This window comes from Barbus barbus (assembly GCF_936440315.1).
Source record: "Barbus barbus genome assembly, chromosome: 4".
NCBI classification, from domain to species: Eukaryota; Metazoa; Chordata; class Actinopteri; order Cypriniformes; family Cyprinidae; genus Barbus; species Barbus barbus.
In genome coordinates, this window is record NC_136732.1 from 12,487,854 (window position 1) to 12,500,939 (window position 13,086).

Here is a 13,086-nt window from a genome sequence, read left to right on the forward strand (position 1 = left end):
TAAGGCAACTAAACTGGACTAACCAACTAGATGGACCGATAGATGTTAGCTGGTTGAATGGTTAGATCAATAGTTCAATAGACGGATAGCCACATAAATGTTAGCAACAGCACAAACATGAGGAAAATGGTAATTCATTAAACCAACCAAATAGATAGACAGAAAATGGTTGGTTGATTGGTTAATTAGTTGAATAGATTGATAAATAACCACATACATGTTTGCTGGGAGAAAAAGTATAAAAAAGGTGACTAAACTCAACTAACCAACTAGATGGACAGAGAGAAATTAGTTGGTTCAGTGGTTGGATGGGTAGCCACACAGGGAGTTTGTTAGGAACAGGAAAAAACTAGATGGATAAAGTTAGTTGGGTGATTGGTTAGTTAAGAGAGACACAAAGATGTTAGTTAGGAACAGGAGAAACATCAGGAAATAAGGTAACTAAATTGAACCAACCAAATAGATAGAAAGAAATTAGTATTGGTTAATTAGTTGGATAGATGGATGAATAGCCTAGATGCTTGCTAGGAACATGAGAAAAAAGGGTAACACTTTAGTTAAGGGGGCACAAATTACCATGAATTCATGCATAAATTCATGCATGAATTATGCGTTACTTCATGCATTAATATCTCATGAATTATCAGGAACTAACAAGAACTCAAAGTATTTCTATCATGACTTCATGGATGAACAACACATTAATTAAGACATTAACTAAGATGGGTACATCACCATGATTTATGATTTATTACGCATGATCATGATGTTTTCTTTGTTCACAAAAAAAAAAAAAAAAAAGGCATTTACTATCCACTGTGGATAAATCTACTTTTGGTACATGAATCATCTTGAATTCATGCTGAAGGAGTGGATGCCGATCTACAATACCCTTCACAATAATATTATTTCATTATTTCTTGTGTGTTTATTAATCAAGTTATTGATCAGTATTTAACCTCCTAGATTATTTGATGATTGACTTGGTTCCATACTGAAGTCTATTCTGTTCATAGGGTCACAGTGCCATGATTAGGTCAGGGTGGCCTCCCATCTACATGAGCAACAGTGATTGGGACAACTGTGACATTTATGTGATCTGCTGTTTTATGATATTGTTTGCAACTTGCTTACTGAGCAATTTAACTGGTATTTGCATAATCGATATTAAATAATCCTGCGTTATTCTGTATTTTTACACTCTAAAAAGAGCCAAGCATAGTGTGTGTGTGTAATGAACCATGCTGCATGCTGATAAGACTCTTGCCAGAGCTAGGCCACCTTGAACAGAAGATATGTGTTGTCTGTGTATGTGTGTGTCGGCATCTTTTCCTGAGTAAGTGGAGAAGTTCGTCATTGGATGCTTTTTGATCACATCTCTGACTCCTGGTCTTCATTCAACACCTGGTCCTTGGGTTTTAACCGTCAATTCCCTTACAATGCATAGAAACATAGCATAATTTTGTGCATGTAAGACTACTTACCTCATGCATGCATACAGGCTAGAACAGTATGTAAATTAATGTGAGAACTAATGTTTTCAAGCATGTTCATGTCATCCTCATATAGCCTGCAGTTAAATACTGATCAATAACTTGATTAATAAACACACAAGAAATAATGAAATAATATTATTGTGAAGGGTATTGTAGATCGGCATCCACTCCTTCAGCATGAATTCAAGATGATTCATGTACCAAAAGTATAGATTTATCCACAGTGGATAGTAAATGCCTTTTTTTTTTTTTTGTGAACAAAGAAAACATCATGATCATGCGTAATAAATCATAAATCATGGTGATGTACCCATCTTAGTTAATGTCTTAATTAATGTGTTGTTCATCCATGAAGTCATGATAGAAATACTTTGAATTCTTGTTAGTTCCTGATAATTCATGAGATATTAATGCATGAAGTAACGCATAATTCATGCATGAATATATGCATGAATTCATGGTAATTTGTGCCCCCTTAACTAAGGTGTTACCGAAAAAAGATAAGGTCACTAAATTGAAGTAACCAAGATGGACTGATAGAAGTTAGTTGGTTGATTAGTTAGTTGAACAGATGGATGGATAGGCACAAAGACGTTAGTTAGGAACAGAAGAAATTAAGGCAACTAAACTGGACTAACCAACGAGATGGATAAAGTTAATTGGTTGCTTAGTTAGTTAGATGGACAGATGGATGAACAGCCACATAGATGTTAGTGACACACAGAAAAATAAGGGGCCAGAATAGTACCTTTTGGGGTACAACAGCTTGTTGTTGGAGCAGTACCCTTAAAAGAACATCTTTGTACCTTTTTTGTTTTACCCCTAATAGTAATAGTACATATTAATACCTTAAGGGTACGTATTACTACTCTAAAAAGGTACTAATATGTACCTATTAGGGGTAAAAAAAAAAAAAAAAAAAGGTACAAAGATGTCCTTTTAAGGGTACTGCTGCAGGGACAAGCTGTTGCACCCCAAAAGGTACAATTTTAAACCCCTTTTTTTTCCTCTGTGTGAAGGAACAAGACAAATGGGAGAAAATAAGGGGACTAAACTGAAAGCAAATAGATGGACAGATAAAAGTTAGTTGGATAGATGGATAATCACATAAATATTATTTTTTTATGAAGAAACAGGAGAAAATAAAGTGACCAAGCAAATGGATAGATAGAAATGAGTCGGTTTATTAGTTTGATATTTGTAAAGACTGATAAACATATAACTACATCAGTGTTAGTTAGGAACAGGAGAAATATGAAGCAACTAAACTGAACTAACTAGACAGACAGAAGTCAACTGGTTGATTGTTTATTAGATAGATTGATGGATGAGGTTAGTTAGGGACAGGAGAACAATGACAAAACAAGACAGACAAATAGATAGTTAGTTAGATTCAACTAATTAAATTTATGTGTGGCCGGCCATCCATCTCTCAGTGTTATTAGTGGTAACTCTGAGAGTTTGTACTATGAGGGAAATTTTTCCAGTGACTGAACTCCCTCTGGAACAGACACTACCTCTCAGGGCCTGTTTATTACATCATAGCGAAACAAATGCCCCAGAGCCAGAGCTGCCAAACACTGTTAACACATTACTATTACATCAACCTCAAGCAAAACATGACCTCAGAACAGGATCAACAGTTTTTCCACCTCTGCCATCCACATGGCCTGATTTCACCTCCAGCTTTGTATTTTTGAAATTATTATTATTTTTTTAAACTCTGTATTTTCTCTATTCACTCTAATGAAATGTATAGACAGACATTGAAAAGTTGGCTAATTTCTCATACTAAGACACCAGCCAGTCATAACAGAGAACATTTACATTTCATATAATTCTAAAAAAGACACAGGGTGGAAATGGTCTTTAAAAACACCAAAAAAAATCTACAAAAGGTTAAAAAAGTACTAAACCCTACATCGAGCCAAACCATGAAGCAGGGAAAGAAAACATCTAGTAGGGAAAAGCACAAGAGTGAGAAAGCGAAGGAGGAAGAAAACTTAACAGGCAGAATAAAAGAGAAGTCAAACATAAACACTGATGGCTCCAAAGAGGAAGTGGAAGCCAGAAAATAAATGGCAAAAAGCAGGCCAAACAGAGCGTTCTCCACCCAAAGGAACAGAGGAATGGAGCAGTTCATCACAGACTCCGTCAAACACAAACCACTGATATTTATGATCCGATGGGCAGATCGTGGCCTGGCCTCACCCTCGCAGCTCAGGACATATAACAAAGGGAGGAAATCAAGCTGAAAGAGGGAATGCTAGATGCAGCAGCTGGGGGAGGGAATCTGTAGAAGATCACAGACCGAGACTCTCACTGCCAACCTGCACTTTCTCACTCGCTCTCATGCACATGACCCTGTAATGTCTCCACCTTGTGTCCACAGTGGAGCATTACAAGCATCACATTCAAAGTGACCATATTTCACATATTCAGACTTTCATAGTATGGAAAAATTACTATGGAAGTCAATGGCTACCAGCAACTGTTTGCTTACCAACATTCTTCAAAATATCTTCTTTTGTGTTCAGCAAAATAAAGAAACACACACAGGTTTGGAACAACGTGAGGGTGAGTATATGATGACAATTACACTGAAAACAAAGATGAATAAATGCTTAAATAAATAAATGGGTGTGCAAATATAAAAATATATTGTTGCACAATGCATTTCATTTCACATACTATTATTTTAAAATAGCATGCAGTATATACTACTATATAGTATGCAGTAGTTATGTTGGTATAACATTATAAACACTGGTAGCGGAAAAACTGTTGTTGGCAAAAGCGTTATCATTACATCTGTGCTAACACTTATGGGAGATGGTCTGTGATCACAGGATGCTGTAGAGGTTCAGAACAGGAACACATGATGCTGTGTAATAAGGCATGCTGAGCTGATCTATGAATTATGAATAAGCTCTGAGCAGCTGCTCTTACTACACACAGACCTGCAGAAGCACAGCATGTACATGACAGACGCATGCTAACATTAACATCACTAAAACAGATGCAACTTCAGTTCAAAAGGTTACATGGTCTAGTAAGATGATAAAATGACATTATAATCTGAAATAAATACTACCCAAGTTATCAGGTACCATCAATTTACACTGCAGCTTCTGCCAAAATATCATGCTTATAGCGTTTATTATTGCAAAATCATAATATACACTACCGTTCAAACATTTGGGTTCAGTAATTTTAATTTTTTTTGATAGAAATAAGTTTTTTTTTCTGCAAGGATGCATTAAACTGATCAAAAGTGACAGTAAACATTTATAATGTTACAAAAAATTCTGTTTAAAAAAAATACGGGTCTTTTTAACTTTCTAACCAAAAATCATGATAAAACCATGATTTACACAAAACCAAATAGCACAACTATTTTAAACAATAATAAATGTTTCTTGAGCAGCAAATCAGCATTTTAGACTGATTTCTTAAGGATCACGTGACACTGAAGACTGGAGTAATGATGCTGAAAATTCAGCTTTGCATCACAGGAATAAATTACAAGTTATTTTAAATTGTAATAATATTTCATAATATTACAGTTTTATTGTATTATTGATCAAATAAATGCAGCCTTACTTAGAATTCTTTCACAAAAAAAAAAAGACTAATCAGACTCTAATGTTTATTTTTTTCTGCACTCAAAAGTTTAATGTTCATTAATATAAACAATAATAAAATATCATGCATCTGTCAATTGAGCATATACAACTATAAAAAGTTGTAGAGTAGAGTAAATGTGAAGTTTTATTAATCCATTTATCACAACGCAGGCCATTTAATATGAACCGGTGAAGAATATACACTAACCTAAAATACACATTTTAACTTAAAACTAATTAAAAAACAAGGACACATGGATACATTCAACTCCCCTGACACATTTCTGTCAGGTGTATGTTTATCTCACCTGCTCTCATTATCCAAGAAGACGGAGCTGCTGCTCTCGCCCAGAGCCTCGCTGACCGGCGACAGGCAGAAGGGTGAGAAGGTGTCCGAGTCCGAGCCGAGGGTGCTGTCCCGACTCACCTCGTCCGCAGAGAGCTCGCACGAGCCTTCATCTGCCTCTTCCAAAAGCTGCTGGTTCTGCAGGGCTGGCTCTGGCCCCTCTTCATCCTCCTCTTCCTCGGGGGCGGGCGGCGGGCGAGAGTGGCTCCGATGGGCTCGGTGGCGGGGGTTGCGGCGGACGGGTGAGCTTTCGGGTGTGATGTAACGGAGTGCCTCCTCGTCCTGCCGCTGGATGCGAGAGTTGGGCACCCAGGTGAGGATGAGGGTGGAGCCGAGGGTCTCGTCTTTCTCCAGGTGCACACAGAGGTAACCTGAAAGAGGACAGAGTCAAAAAAAACTCAAAAACTGGCAGACTCTAAGCTGATTGGCTGGCTTCGTGCAACTTGCCGTCAGGGTGTGTTGGGGTTAAAGGCAGTGAATTTTTTAAAAGTTTTATTTGAGGCATGTTGTAGCAAAGTTAGCTTTTACCTTAACCACAAGCAGAACTACATTGTAAAAAAACCCCTGTAATTTTACTGAATTGTTACTTCTTTTTTTCCTATATTTTTGAAGTACACAAAATATGAATACAATTGCAAAAATAGACTGTGAATGTACATCTAATACCTGAAATAACATGAACAACTGTGAATAATCATAACATTTCTGTTTTTTGAAGGAAATGTTATTTTTCACATTAAAGACAAAAATACATTTTGATTAATACTGTATATGCATTTTAAAAATAGACACAATTAATGACAAGTAACAGGAAAAAGCTTTATGTGAAATAATCAGACCAATAGAAAATCTGATCACTTACACTACCGTTGCAAAGTTTAGGGTCATTATGATTTTTAAAATTAATTAATACTTTCATCCAACATGGATACATGAACAAAGACAAATAATTTATGACGTTACAAAGGATTTCTATCTCATAAATTCTGTTTCAAACCTTCAACTCATTAAAGAATCCTGGGAAGAAAAAAAAAATGTATTATGGTTTCCACAAAAAAAATTAAGCAGCTGATTCTGCTGAAAAATCAGCTTTGCCAACACAGGAATAGTATAGAACAGAATAGAATAAAATAGAAAATAAAAACATTTGACTGTTTTTTGATCAAATAAATGCATATTCTTTAAAAACAAATGGACTTTTCATATTGGAAAAAATAAAATCTGAAAAAAATAAATAAATAAAATACATTTTCAGTTGCCCTGCCAACATTCTTACTAGTGTGAATACATTACTTTTATATATTCATATAAATTTATATCTCTTCTTTTGAAATATTTATATTTTTTAAACATGTTTCCAACCATTTTCTTATTTTTATTTAAGATAAAATTAAAATAAAATCTGCAACAAACTGAACGTTTTAAAGCTATAATGTAACTCCTTACAAAAACATTAATAAAGACAATTTTGCTGAAAATGATGGCATGCAACTGATACGCCCGTACCTTGTGAATACCTTTGTGTATTTCAGTTTATGGGTGTGTGGTACCTGGGTGATGCTCAGGCAGCCCGGGCAGAGGCTCGGCTGGGTGAACACACACATTGTTCTTGGAGAAGATGATCTCTCCATCCAGCATGGTCCGTGTTCCTCCCGTGCCCACGTTAAACGTCAAAAGATCAGAGGCTTTGGAGGATGCACGTCGCAGGAGTCGACCGAATGACATCTCCTCCCATCCTCTGAGACAGAAACAACAAGACAACCTCCAATCAGGCGGCTTCTTACTCTTCTAAACAACCAGATTTACAATTCTCACTTGCCAAATGATAAATATAATACAATGAAAATGATCTCGAAATCAGAATATCATAAGCTGCATCTCATTTCGGAGGCTGCGACCTCTGGAGGTCACATTTGTCAGCCACATTCATCATTGAGGCGGTTTCATTTAAGAAAAGGTGAGGGAGTCACGTGACATGCTCATGAACCTAGTCACACTCGAGTAGATCTCCGTACGTTTGGCCTCTTTTTGCTGATTTTCTCGTTTTGTTTTAAGTTTTATTCATTGGTGGTGCTTTACCTGACGGCATGCAGTCGTAAACAGCAGGAGTTGTCTCCATCGGCTTCTCTTAATTGGAGGAAGTCATGTTTACTTCCCCTCAATTCTAAAATTGATTCCATGTGCCTTTCTATATCTATTCCATCGGTTCAAAACTTTAAGTACTTGGGGATAGATGTTTCTCCTGCCCTGCAGGAAATAGTCTAAAAAAACTATAATGGTATTCTAGCCAAGGTATCCTCGGATTTGGAAAATTGGTCTCGTCTTCCTACTTCTTTTCAGGCCTGTATATCGGTGATTAAAATGAATGTTCTCTCACGTATCAATTTCTTTTCTTCCATGATTCCTCTCGCTCCACCGGTTGGCTACTGGAATAAACTATGCATGTGTTTCACGTTATATATATATATGGGATGGGAAACGTCCTCGTATTAAACTGACTACCTTACAACGATGTAGATTACATGGAGGTCTTTCTTTCCATAATGCTCAAGCCTTTTCCCTTCGCCCTTTAGTAGTTTTGTTCGATCCTGACGCTTCTGTGTCTCGGGGAGCAATTGAGGAATCTATTGTTTATCCGTATAAATTGAAGCATCTTTTTTTTCGGGAGTTCCGCTTAGGCAGTGTAAATCTCGGTTTGGTCCCATTGTAACCCACCTCCTCTCCACATGGAGGGATGTTGAAAGACGTTCACAACTAGCTACAAAATGGCATAGGCATTCGCTATTTGGCATAGGCTATTTTCCACAATAATAACCTTTTGTCAGGCAGTACTCCATTTCATTCGCAATGGACTCATAATAAAGTAAACACTCTGGGAGATATCTATGATGATAGTGGTTTAAAATCCCTCCAGAATCTTAAAACTCAATATAATCTGCCAGGCACCTCATTTTGTATGCATTTGCGCATTAGATCGGCCCTACAGGCATACTCTCAACTGCCTGTTCACCCTTAAACTAATCCTTCCTTCTGAGGAATCTCCCTCCTCTGCTTCAGTCATCTATCTCTTTCTTCTTGAGCATTCATACAAACCTTTATCTATTACTACTGTTTGGGCTAAGGATCTTAATGAGGATGTGCATGTTTTATTTTCCGATCAGGTATGGGGTATGTTTAAATTGTCTTCTAAAACCCTTAACCACCAAATGATTCATTGGAAATTGCTGCATAGGGTTTACTTGACTCCAATGCAACGTTTTTTTATGAAACGTTTTCTACTTCTCGTATACATGGATCTAACGTGAAAACTGTTCATTCATGGCATTCAGCTTTTAATGTTGTGTCTTTTCTAAAGTGTTTGTATAAGTTATTTGTTTATCTATTGATATTAACTCATAGATTTTTATTATTTATTTTATTAAATCTCTACCGGGGGGGTGGGTTCTGGATTTGTACGGCTGCTTTTTGGTTTTGTACTGCTGTTCCACAGAGTGAAGTTCAATAAACAGTTGTTAATAAAAAAAAAAAAAAAGCAATGGTGATTAAATTGACTTGATTGATCTAATCATGACAACATATGAATAATATATGAAAGTCACAGTCAATCCATGTCACCTTCTTGAAACTAACAGCATGGTTATTTGTGACTAAGTCACACACAGACACACCTTAAACCAAACAGACACAAACAAATGTGCCAACTCACTCACTGGAGGAACCCAAAGCTACAGCAACAGACGGAAGATTCAGTGTGCCAAATGGTATAAGAAAAAACAACGCTTTTACAACCTTTGTTTAACTGCCAGAGTCTTAAAAATGTTTAAATGCTAACAAACCATTCAAGAAAAGGGCAACTTCATATGAAACTTCAAGCAGTGAATGCAGTGTGAAATGTTACATTTCATCTAAAACTACTTTAGACACAATTGTCTAATTCTACACTCATTTTTTATGACTTTGTAAGTTGCTATTACTACTCCATATTGTATTATTTTTTTAAAAAGCCCTAAATCCAAAACATTCAACTTCAGCATGCAACTCGTCTTTCTCTGTTTGTGCTGACATGCATGATTCCTCAAATCCTTTTCTAAAAGCTAGAATACACAACACTTCGATCTGAACAGATTTTCAAACACTAATTATACACTTGTCAAATTTGTAAATATTTAAAAGGGGAAACGCCATCAGTCTGTGACTGTCATAGTGCTGTTAAACGATTAATCCAAAATAAAAGTTGTTTACATAATGTGTGTACTGTGTGTATATATTATGTATATATATATAAATACACATGCACGTATACATTTAAGAAAATGTGTTATGTTTATATATTATATAAATATATACATGTAAATATTTTCAAAATATATACTGTGTGTGTATTTATATACATAATAAATATACACAGTACACACATATACTCTGTAAACAAAAACGTTTATTTTGGATGCAATTAATCACGATTAATTGTTTGACAGCACTAGACAATCATACTAGACAATATTATATACTACGTGAAATGTGATTTTATATAAAATATGTCAAATCAAATCTGCTGACTGGCTCTAACTTTCAGCAACCAGCGTCAACAACTCCAGACTGTAAATTGGGGCAAAGATTTGAGCAAAAGTCATGCAGAGTATATTCCAGCTTGAGTTACTTGAGCAACTACCTAGCAACCCTATCAACCATATAGCAATGTCATAACAATCTGCTGTAAAATGCTATAAAATTGTCATTTCACAGGTCTGTTTAAGTGCCTTGCTAAAACACTCAAATGTGATTAAAAATGGTTTCAAATTTTTAAAGAATCTAAAACATACACGTTCTCTTAGAAATCCATATTTTAACCTAAAAAAGCATATTTGTCAACTACTCAAAAACTAATTACGCAACATTCACAGTCATCCATCACTCGTGACAAGAACTTCCACAGGACAGACGTTTCGTTTCAGTCTTCCTCTTCTGTCTAGTGATTTCATTTTTTCCTGTCTTAATTAACAGTACCCAACTCTTCCAGAATGGCATTGCTCATTTGTGCTGATTAGAGGTCAACTTCCTGTCACAAACCAGGGAACATGAATGTTTCTAATTGTGAAAAATTTGAAAAAAACAAGCCTACTTAAAACAAATGAACAAATAAACCCTATACTACTAAATTTAAGAGAGGAACAAGTTTGTCCGGTAAAGACACCTTAAGACTTAGCAGTTCAATTTTCCTTCAGTTTTACAGTGACAGGTGGATGCATGGTCGCATGTATCATATGGCTATAATTACTGCGCAAACACATCTCCAGTGAGTAAACATGCCACATCATTGCACTGCACTGGCAGACTCACAGGCCAAATCAGGCAAAAGTGAGTGTGTACTATCAGGCGCAGTGCACTAAAAAGAGTGTGTCAGTAGTAGAAGCATGTGCTGTTTCAGCACATCTGCCAGACATCAAGCCCCATAAAACAGAACAACAACTATTCACCAGGAATGCACACGGAAGATAATCTAGCGTTCAGTTCTTGATATTCAGTCTAATATTCATTAAATGCAAAATAATATTAGCTCACTCAAAAATAAACTTTCCCTCCAAAGATCTATGACTTTGCTTCTTCACACAAATGGAATTCTGAAGAATGACCAATGTAATGATTTAATTGCACTAGGCAAGATATGACATGACAATTGTTTTTTAATAAATCAGCTGATGCATATCAGAAATGGCAGCACATTTGGTTGCATTTTATTTTGTAACTTGACTGGAACAGACAGCGAGGCCCTGTCAGAGATGCTCTAGGCAAATGTGTGTCACCTCTATCAGGGTCCGTCACTGACTACGCATAATGTTTGCTAATTAAATGGAGGCTGAATGGGTCTCCAAAAAATAAATAAAAACAAGAAGTAAAATAAAATTAAAACTTTTTTTTTCTTAAATTGAATTAAAGGTGCCAGAAAGCTGTTCCAGATCATTCCAGCCCAATTTAACCCCTTGCTTGTATTTGATCACTAAATTACAAATTTGACTATCATGCGAAAGTTCAAGAGCTACGCCAGAGGGCATTACTTTTAGCGCAAAATAAAAAAATAAATAAAATAAAAAATTAAATTTGGGTCTGTTCCTGTTCATGAGCTTACTTTTAAGTTTTTTAATTTATTATTATTATTTTTTTTCCTTTTTAGAGCTTGTCAGCCCCTGATCCCTGTAATGGAAAATAAAAAAATAGGCATAGGATTTCCTTAAAACAGTTGTTAGTAAATTTAATGAACAATTACAAAGAAACGGCAAGTAACGCACTGACTTAAACATGAAATTCTACAGAAGAAATGAAAAAAATATATATTTTCTTATAAAAACATACTCCAATCTTCTTAAAAACATCTCTTTGGGACCCACTTTTACAGTAGCCTATATTAAATGATTTTAACTACTATTTACGAACACAACAATTAATAATATTTAATATTGTGTAGATACATGTATTTGCAATAATTAAAACATACCTACATATAAACTGGGACCTCTTATTGTGTTCCACAAAAGAAAGAAAGAAAAATAACATGCATGCGAGACAGAATTTATTTTTTGGTGAACTATCCCTTTAAGAAGTCAGTGTCATAAAATTATTTACTGGTGCAAAATCAAATTAATTCCAATGGCAAAGTTATAAGTCTTCAGCAATAAACTGTGTCGTGTGCATGCCCTAACATAAACATTACAGCAGGTAAATATAACAAGAGTTATCAAGAAAATATGAATAATGTTCAGGCCTGTATCAGGTGTTTTGTCCTTTTGATCAGGGTGATTGATCTGCATCAGTATTGTATTTTAATGGACAAGCCCTATCGTCCCACTTTGTGATCACGTATCTCGTGTGAGGATTGATTTCAGATGGAAGTCCCGTTATATCTGCTATACAGAGTGCACTGCTGTACCCATATGGGACGCTAACTAAACTACTGCCAATAATGACAGCAGTAGGAATACATCTGCAATCCAAAAGCACGCATGCAGCAGTCTTACCTTCAGCACCAGAAACGATTACAGCCGTCGCTACACGTCCATATCAGAAGCGGCGCGTTCGATCCAGGATACGGTGAATGACGCGTGTGTTTATCGTTGACACTTCACTCCACACGCCGCCGCTGACGCCAGACTCGACGCTCCGCCCACTGACATTCCGCTGCTTCCGGAACGACGCGCCGCTTCCTCTGAACGCAACGCAACCTGTAGGCGACAGAAAACATGAGAGGCACAAGTTTCTGTTGTTAATGTGTTGGGATTTGCATTTATAAAAAGGTATATATATATATATATATATATATATATATATATATATACCCGTGCTGCTTATGACTGGTTTTGTGGTTTGGGTCACATGTTTAAAATGTAAATATAAAATATGTATAAAATATACAATTCTAATTTTATATTATTATATATTCAAATATATTTAAATCTGAGCTTTATTATAAAAAAGCAATGCGCCTACTATGCATATGTAGCTATATATTTATTTGCATAATCTTATAAGCAGAAGACGACCAACAACAATATTGTTCTTATTATTATTTCTCTGACATGCAAAATAAAATCTTGCAACGTGTATTGCGTTAGGCTAACCGAGA

General features: G+C 35.8%; 1 protein-coding gene across 1 annotated transcript in view; it reads right to left on the minus strand.

Moving 5' to 3' along the window:
- Positions 1-12,640, minus strand: part of LOC306868675 (TBC1 domain family member 16-like) — a 28,688-nt gene extending 16,048 nt beyond the window's left edge. Inside the window, exons 1-3 of the mRNA XM_079414960.1 lie at positions 12,482-12,640; positions 7,019-7,206; positions 5,431-5,839 (exon numbers count right to left, since the gene is read on the minus strand). Of these exons, the coding sequence (XP_079271086.1) occupies positions 5,431-5,839; positions 7,019-7,193 (584 nt within the window). The 5' untranslated portion in view covers positions 7,194-7,206; positions 12,482-12,640. The remainder of the gene's footprint in view (positions 1-5,430; positions 5,840-7,018; positions 7,207-12,481) is intronic.
- Between the last annotated feature and the right edge of the window lie 446 nt (positions 12,641-13,086).